General features: G+C 42.1%; 1 protein-coding gene across 1 annotated transcript; it reads right to left on the bottom strand.

The window, feature by feature from the left end:
* Positions 1-3,797: 3,797 nt before the first annotated feature.
* LOC107284811 (nicotinamide N-methyltransferase) lies at positions 3,798-6,556 on the bottom strand. Its single transcript, XM_015812927.2, has 3 exons — positions 6,383-6,556; positions 5,388-5,595; positions 3,798-4,444 (listed from the first exon to the last, which is right to left on the bottom strand). Exons 1-3 carry the CDS (start codon positions 6,522-6,524, stop codon positions 4,009-4,011), a joined length of 786 nt encoding a protein of 261 aa, XP_015668413.1. The 5' UTR covers positions 6,525-6,556; the 3' UTR covers positions 3,798-4,008.
* Positions 6,557-9,167: the final 2,611 nt, after the last annotated feature.

The raw sequence follows: 9,167 nt of genomic DNA, 5'->3' as shown, positions 1-9,167 counted from the left end.
TTCTGTTATAGCTAGATTCATATAGACTCTTTATGGAACTCAGGTAAGCAGAGACAAATGGGAATTTAAAATTATGCAGCCAGAAATCTCAACCAAACTCATTTCCACCCTGCTCTGGTGCTACCTGTATCTTTCTTAGTCATGGCTCTCTCTGTGTGACTGTGTTTGTGTTATATTTGTGTGCCTGCACATTGGTGCAATAGCATTTTAAATTGAGTCCCAATTTGGTGACTTTACAGATATATTGCAATGTAGTCTTCATTATTTATAGGAAACTGGCAGAAGAATTATGGGAATTGTAGTATAACATCTGGGAAATTCCTGACAGGGACAGCTGCAGTTCTGAGACCAAATATGGGGTCCTTGGTGCTTTCTGTGCTTGCTTGCTTACAGACATTTCATTACCCAACTAGGTAACATCATCAGTGTTAAAAGGGGCTAGAATTTGCACTTCTAGCACTGATGATGTTATACCTAGTTTGGGTAATGAAATGTCTGCAAGAAAACCACCAAGCTCAGAGAGCACCAAGGACCCCATTTCAACCCTGAGTTACAAATATTCCCTTCTATTGGTTCAAATTATATATTTGTGCTTTTCTCAGTACAGCACAACTGATTTGGAACAGCTTTCAAGTGCCAAAGAATTGAGGCCTTTGAACTATGGTGCTGGAGAAGACTCCTGCGAGTCCCCTGGACTGCAAGGCAATCCAACTGGTCAGTCCTAGAGGAGATCAACTCTGACTGCTCTTTAGAAGGCCAGATCCTAAAGCTGAAACTCAAGTACTTTGGCCACCTAATGAGAAGGAAGGACTCACTGGAGAAGAGCCTAATGCTGGGAAAGATTGAGGGCAATAGAAGAAGGGGACGACAGAGAATGAGGTGGCTGGATGGAGTCACTGAAGCAGCAGGCGTGAGCTTCAATGGACTCCAGAAGATGGTAGAGGACAGGAAGGCCTGGAGGAATGTTGTCCATGGGGTTGTGATAGGTCGGACACGACTTCACAACTAACAACAACGGTGATAATGACAACTGTAAACCTCAATAGCTTCTAGTTGCTGCTTCATCTCAGATACTGCTCTTCTGAGCTAGGAGTATGCATAACCCCTAGAATCAGTCATTGAGGAGTGCAGTTTGAACCTGATCTCTTCAGCCCAGCTAATAACAAAGCCAGCCTCTCTCACTGCCTCTTCCACCACCTCCCTCTCCAGGTAGAGGTTGGAGAAGGTATGCTGTCTGACGATGTAGAAGTTTTCTTCCAGGACAGTGGATAAAATGAAATGCCCTCCTGATTTGACCAGTGAGCTGATGTGTTTCAGAGCAGATCGGTAGGTGCAGAGGTCTTTGCAAACCGTTTCCAAGCACAGAGAAGACATCAAACAATCTGCGGGAGGATGAACCATTGGAGCCAAAAGCTTTGATTTGCTCACGTCACACTTTAAGACTTGTTTGATGGCTCTTTGGACTTTTGCTTCCTTCTCTGGCCATTTTTCCCTGTGGGAAGACACAACGTGAGGCCAACAGCCCTTCTCCCCAAACCTTCATTGGGAGAATGGGTATGAAAATGAATAACATGTATAGGCTGAAAATCGTGTTTAGCAACTGAAGTGGACAAATACACTCAGTATCCAGTTCAAAAATGTAAAAAGGAGGGTTGTATCTATTTCATAAAGAGACGATTTTTAGTCCGATAGTGTTGTTGAATTTTTTTGCCTGACATGAAAGATCATTGCCACAAATCATGCTTCAGTGGTGAGGTTTCTAAGTGTGCCTACATCTCAAGCACTTTAGCAAAACACAACCCTGCCCAAAACAGGCCAGCAAGTTAGCCATATTAGGGGAACCTAGTCAAGGAAATTGTGCATCTTGAAAAATTGTGTTTGGGTTGATATGAACCAGATGGCATCCAGGGAGACACCCTGATCGACATTGGCACTGGCCCATCCATCTAGCACTTCCTCTCCACCTGCGAATCCTTCCGGGAGATCATAGCCATTGATTACACTGACCAGAACTGGGGGGAGATGCAGCAATGGTTGAAGAAGGAACTGGGGGCTTTTGACTGGATCCCCATCATGAAATAGGTCTGTGAGTTGGAGGGAGACAGGTATGGAGAAAGAAGCCACATTGGCCACGTAGCTACCCTTCATTTAACAACTTCTTGTTGTTAAACAACTTCTCCGTGGTTTATGTCCACAAAGAAGATATACTAGGTTTAAGAAAGATGCAACTTTCCTGACGTGTATGTTTTTTTTGTCTAAAATAAATAATAAAATAAAATAAAATAAAATAAAATAAAATAAAATAAAATAAAATAAAATAATAAAACAAAACAAAACAAAACAAAACAAAATAATAAAATAAAAAATAAAATAAAATAAAATAATAAAATAATAAATAAAATAAAATAAAATAAAATAAAATAAAATAAAAAAATAAAATAAAATAAAATAAAATAAAATAATAATAAAATAAAATAAAATAAAATAAAATAATAAAATAAAATAAAATAAAATAAAATAAAATAAAATAAAATAAAATAAAATAAAATAAAATAATAAAATAAAATAAATAAAATAAAATAAAATAAAATAAAATAAAATAAAGTCCCCTTGGGAGAATCTTTGCCCTTCCAAAACACCTAGCAATTTGGTAATCTGCAAACACTTTTATGAGCAACAGCCAGTCAGATGCAGAGGCTCCAAGAAAAGCCCCTTCAGGAATGCAGTCCTTCTACAACATGCCCCACAAGAGCCCTTATCTATGGTGACCTATGGCTTAGCATGTGACCTCCACCAACTGCTTTGTTAATTTGTAATCCTGATGTGCAAGCTCATAAAATGAGATACTTAGGTGTAAAGGTCGAGGTGCTGGACTAGAAACTTGGTATCCAACCACGTATCAGTATACACTGCAATAGATGTTTTGTTGGAGGTATTTTCAGAGGAAAGGCCAAAATGTTCTTCTTCTGCTGAGCTGCCTGAAATTCAGGCATAATCCAGTCTGGGCCCCTTGGTCCTCCTCCATGGGGCCTCTGAGTCTATGAAAGGCAGGGATGGATTTTCCTGGGGGCCGCCCTCTCCTCGGTTCCCCCTCAAATCTTGACAGACGTGGCCAGGGGACTTGGGGTCCTCCAGGGCCTCCCCTTCAGCTGAGAAGCATCTGGCTTGTGTTTGTCAAATGCAAATCACATCATGACTACACAGAACAACAAAGTAGAAATTGTGACATAAAAACAAAAGAGGATTGAAGGACGTCTTTCTTTACCCAAATGTAGAAGTTCCATTTTAATTGCGTGTATGGTGTAAATGCAGCCTGAGAGAAACTTTGGCTAATCTTGGTGCCCAAATTTTTAAAGCTCACTGAAAAACCAACACTTACCATTGACAGATAAATAAATAAAATTGGCCCATTCATGAAAACTGTTATGTCCTGGGCCTGTGATTGACAGAGCAGGTGCAGGGAGCTGCAGAGAGACCCGGGCAGACCACATGGCTGCCTGGGCCAGACAGGCTGTCTCCAGCCTATTGCGCATGCGCAAGGCAGGAGAAATATGTTGCATTGATTGGCTGACACTGTCCCTGCAAAAGGGTATAAAAGGAATCTGCACCATTTTGTTTTGGTTCTGTTGGAGATTCAGTAAAGAAGCAACTGCTGTTACTCTGCTTCGTCTCAATGCCTTATCAACGCACAGAACAGAACAAAAACCCAGGTGAATGCTGGCATCTTCATTGTTCTCTGCCTAATTTGTTTATTTTTCATTAACTGTTCACTAAAAATAGATCAACACAACGCGTGCTTGTTTTAGAAAGTGCTTTATTTTAACTTCTTCCATCTTTATTGAGGGTGTGACCTCACAACTGGCCTATAAGCTGGCTTATCATGGCCTTCATGTGACACTTAGAAAGCTAAAACGGAGACGAGACCGCAGTAGAGACGGGCTTGGAACAAGCACATTCCAGATCCAAAGTGATGCTGTGGCTTTTAGGATACAATAAAGCCACCAAGGTTTACACTTCTTTGTCCTTGCGGGCAAGAATGACATACTTTCCAGAGAAATCACAGTCCTCCATATTGGTCTTAAAAACTCTGGGCTCCACATTGAATTCTACAATGGCAAACCCAGCGGCACTCAGGCCGTTTTTCAGCATGTCCTCCGTGAAGAGCATACTGGAGAACTTATGAGGGCCTACCCTGTAGAACGTGCACCCTAAAACCCCACCGAGCACCAAGTGTCCCCCGAGTTTCAGCAGAGAACTGAGATTCTTCAAGGCGGCCTGGAAACTCGGCTGGTCTTTGCAGGCCGATTCCAGGCACTCGGTGGACAGAAGGCAGTCAGCCTGGGCCAGAGAAATGGGAGCCAGTGGGTTGCTTTGGTGGACATCACATCTGAGGACCTGCTTGATGCTTCTTCGCAGCTTGGCCTCCTTCTCTGCACATGTCTCCCTAGAGGGACATCGACAAGCCAATAAATAGATGGCTCTGAGACCTCGGTGGAATGCAACTGAACCAGCTTAGAAGTGGTGGCTTGAAGTAGCTCTCCAGCACACCCAAAATATGTTGAGAACGATTGAAGTCCCTTTAGCTGGTATGTGCAGCCTTAGATAGACACCCTCAGCTACCAAAGTGAAATTCCTATCAATAAAGGGGCTCAAAAATATGGAGAAGGAAATGTGCTAAATATGCATCAGGATTGTGAGGTCCTTAATGCTCTCTGAGCATGGCTGTTTCCTTGCAGATGTTTCATTATCCAACTAGGTAACCACTAGTATATAAAATGAGAGCAACCCCACTCCCTTCTAATACTGAGGATGTTCCTTGGTTGGCTCCTGAAATGTCTGCAAGCAAACAACCAAGCTCAGAGTGCACCAAGGACCCCACAGTCCTCCTCCTCCGCCTACTCCTCCTCCTCCTCCTCCTCCCTGCAAATCCCACTCCCTTGTAGTACTGAAGAAGTTCCCTAGTTGGGTCATGAAACATCTGCAAGCAAACAACCAAGCTCAGTGAGCATGAAGGAGCCCACAATTCAATCCTGGGCTACAAATATTCTCTTCTGTTGTTAACATCTAAGCTTCACCAATGAGCTGGTTTAGCACTCCCCACTCAGCTTGGGCTGAATATTCCCTCCCACCTTTCTCTCTTTTTCTCCTTGCTCTCTTTTTCTTGATATGCTTGGTCCCTTCCCTCTGGCTTCTGTCCCTTTTGTCGCTAATCAGGATGACCTTTCCCTTACCACACAGAGCGTTTCAACGGTCAACATTGCTTGGCTGGCTTTTCTCCATTCCTGCTATTAGTCAATAATGAACTTTCACTGGAACTTTGACCTGATCAGTTGTAAAATTAAGCCCATGGGTTTTTTTAATGGGCAGATATCCTTGTGCCCCCCTACCTGTTTCCCTCCAGCTGGCACACATACTGCACCACCGAGGACCAGTCAAAAGCCTCCGGCTCCTTCTTCAGCCATTTTGTAATTTCCTGGCAGTTCTGGTCCAGATAATCGGTGGCTATGATGTCCCCGAAGGACCCACAGGCTGGGAGCAGCTGGTAGATGGTGGGGCCACTGCCAATATCGATTAGGGTGCCCCCTTTCAGCACCCCTGGAATAAAGAAGAGGAGAGGTTGGGAGGGGGAAGAGAAGGGGGAAAGAGTCAGGTTTATCTCCTCCAATCTCTTTTGCCAAGGAGAGTCATATGTGAATTCCCTGATGATGTTGAACTGATGGGATCAAGAAAACTTTTAATTTCTTTAAGCAATGGAGATTCACCTGTAGCTTTTTTTTTTAATCATCCTTGGGAAGACTGAAACCATTTTTTACAGCCCAGATGTTAAAAGTCCTGAGAATACCTGATAATATTTGGAAGATTCCAGCAGACCTCTGTGTTTTAGATCCTCTTGAAGTTCCACCCTACACCGAAGTCCTCTGTGAATCCCATACTTGAACACAGTTTATCTCCTCCAATTTTTCTTGATTTCTTTTAAACTTCTGCACATTTATGTGGAATGCTTTTAATTCATTGTAAATTCATTTACTGGAATCTTATCTTCTCCCCCTCCCCCAGTTGTATTTTATTAGGTGTTATGTTCACCACTTTCAGATGTTTGAATGCAGGGATGGGGCAATTACATATATGAAATAAATAAAGCATAAGAAGCCAACAGGATCGTTGAATCAGCAGACCGTGAGCTCAACATAGCTTGAAAAAAATCACCTTTCAGAGGCACGAAAAGTTGCTTAAGAATAAGCCAGCCCTCGGCTCAGAGTTTCCAACAGAGGCCTTACCTAGTGCTGAAAACTTTCAAAGACCTTTTCCCTGGAGTTACAGTCTGTTTCTTTTTATAAACTTTCTCCCCTTTCAGAGTTGCAGCAATGAACGGATCACTTACCTGAAGTAAAGATTTTGCAAAAGCATTTCAAAATAAACTCCAGGAATTCATCTTCTACCGACCCTTTTCCAAAATGAAAATATTCCAGATAAACTTTGGGATCAAATGCATTCTGGTAAATGTCTCCTCCAGTGAATTCCATCACGATGTGGTCTCTGTGTGTGCAGATATCAAATGCACACTCTCCCTGCCAGAAGCCTCCAGATATAACCCAGAAGAGAAGACTCTGGGCCAGTTGGCCTCAGCCAGCACTTCTCCTCAACCTATCAGCAATAGAAGCAGCTGGACTGAAAAATTAAACTCTTTCAACACAATTCCCAACAAACAAAGAAATATTTGCAAACTATTTGGGTGATCTTTAAAATAGCATCAGTAAAAATACATCACAAAAAGGACCATTAATGATGACTAAATGGTGTTTATAATAAACTATCTGAACTGTTGAGCAGGACCATTTGCAAATCACAGAGCAGTTCTGGAGAACCAGCAGATAAGCTTCTCCAAATGTTGCAGACCTCACAGAAGCTGATCGAGGAACGTGGTCAGTTGAGACACGGATTAAAAATGCCTGAAGCAAACATGAAATCGTGACCTAGTGTTTCCAGAACTATATGTAAAAAAAGGAGAGAACAAGATTTTATTTTTTAGCATTTATGTTTCAGTGTGGGATTCATAGCATTTTCAGGAGCTCTCACAAAGTCTCTCTTTGCTGGTCATGTCTCATCCCATCGATGGTGGGGCAAGGTGATAAGATGCTACAAATCATGAAGGAGGACATGAACTACATAAGTGTGTCCTTTCCGAGATCCCATTCAGGGCTTTAAGAGCAAACAAACCAAAAAATGTTTGGAACAGCTGGATGAAGGACACAGATTAATTCCGTTGGGATTCTTCCTACCAAACGTCAGGCAGGGCTTTATTATCCTACCCTAAGCCTATCATTTGGGGCTGTTACAGTCCATTGACTTCCATTTTTTTCAATCTCATGTTCATTTACACAAAAAAGCACCACAGGACATATTTTCAGATTTATTTTATTTTTTCCTACCTTTATTATACAAGCTCCCATAAGCTTTCCTTATCCATGAATTCAACAAGACTTAAATCTGGCTATTTCATAAAGTAAAGGTATTCTGCAAAGGCCCTGTTCATCCTGCTTGGACTCCATCTATAGGTCTCCAAAGGGTCGGCTGTGGTTGCACGTGAAGCAAGACAGGCAGGGGACGTCCAGATTGAGCTGCTTGCTTGGTGTTGGTGCAGGCCAGATCCCTTGACAATCAGTTTATGTTGTGATGTTGCAATCTTGTGACATTTCAATAGGGCGTTTGTTTTTGTTTCTGTAGAAAGGAATTTTTGTTCCTTCCAAAGAATTTGCTCTCACGGAAACGGTCAAAACATGAAAATTGAAATTGTGGAATTAATTGGCTTGTAGCCACAGGTTGTTTCTCTGCTGGACTGAAGGAACACTTGAAAACTCCCTTGTGGGACGGATAGATAGATAGCATCAGACAGACAGATAGACAAACCCTTTCTCAGCAAATCCACCTCATGGCTGGATTGTGGGGAAAATAGTAGGTCAAAGGAGTACTACATATATTCACCACCTTGAGTTGTGTATATATATTTTAAAAAGGCAGGATAAAAATCAGATAAGAATAATTTGCACAGATATTGTGCTGTGCTTAAAAACTCAAGGATATTTCACTTTATTAAGTCTTTGGCTCCCTCTCCTGGTGTCGCTCTGTCTGATGCAGGATGTGAAGAAGTTTCCAAAGACTTCTAACTTTGTTACTGCTTACAAAGAAGACAGAAAGTTTCCTTCAGGATCAAGGATCTGTTGGCCCTCAGGTGCATAGCAATGGAAGAGGATGTACTGTATGTAGCTCAGGGTTGAAGGGTAGAGTCCTTAGTGCTCTCCAGGCTTGGTTGTTTGTGTGCAAATATTTGATTATCCGACTAGGTAACATCATCAGGGCTAGTGAGTGTGAGGTTTGGTGAAACAAAGGACTTGCTTCCTGGTGGGAATTGGGAGGGAAGGCATCCCAGGTGCTGCTTCCGTTCTGAAGTATAAATTGACCTGGACCATGCACGGATCCCAGTGGGGTTTTTAGTGCTCTCTGAGCTTGGTTGTTTTCTTGAAGACATTTTATGACCCAACTAGGGAATATCCTCAGTGCTAGAAGGGAGTGGGGTTTGCTTTCTGTTTATATACAGTGGCTTACCCTGTTGGTGTTGGGAGGGAAGATGGTTTCTCATCCATCCATCCATCCATTTGCTAGGGAATCTTTGGTGCTCTCTGAGCTTGGTGGTTTTCTTGCAAATGTTTTATGAACCAATTAGGGAACATCATCAGTGCTAGTGGGACTGGGGTTTTTCTGTTTATATATGAGTGACTTGCCCTGTCAATGTTGGTAGGAATGTTATTTTTTTTTCTTGATGTTTCCTTGATTAAGCTGTTATTTACTGTTTGATTGTTTGCCTGAGTTGGTAGTTCTTTGGGGTATTGTTTACTGCTTGATTGTTGGTCTGGTAGTCATCCTGGTGTTAATCCTGTCCTCGGTCCACGCTAGAAAGCACATCTATCTCCAGCAACCTCAATGTCTTTGGCTGAATGTACATTAGGCAATGAAAATATGGAACTGTGTCAACAAGAATAGAGGATATTTTGAAAAATGATTATGCTTGGTGTGGCTCTTCTCTCCTGGACAGTACACAACCATGGAATCTTCACAGTTTAACAACTTTGCCCCAAAGAGCACAACCCACACCAGACAGTCAAAAGGAT

The sequence above is a fragment of the Protobothrops mucrosquamatus genome, unplaced genomic scaffold (genome assembly GCF_001527695.2).
Source record: "Protobothrops mucrosquamatus isolate PMUCROS unplaced genomic scaffold, P.Mucros_1.0 scaffold115, whole genome shotgun sequence".
Lineage (NCBI taxonomy): Eukaryota > Metazoa > Chordata > Lepidosauria > Squamata > Viperidae > Protobothrops > Protobothrops mucrosquamatus.
Note: the sequence above shows the minus strand (reverse complement) of the source record. Positions and strands in the feature narration are given on the sequence as shown.

Bases quoted from the DNA above. Each gene is read 5' to 3' on its own strand.
- LOC107284811 (XM_015812927.2), bottom strand. From the start codon at position 6,524: ATGGAATTCACTGGAGGAGACATTTACCAGAATGCATTTGATCCCAAA. The intron at 5,596-6,382 runs GTAAGTGATCCG...TCTTTATTCCAG, and splicing joins TTGCAAAATCTTTACTTCAG to GGGTGCTGAAAGGGGGCACC. The intron at 4,445-5,387 runs GTAGGGGGGCAC...ATGTCCCTCTAG, and splicing joins TGCCAGCTGGAGGGAAACAG to GGAGACATGTGCAGAGAAGG.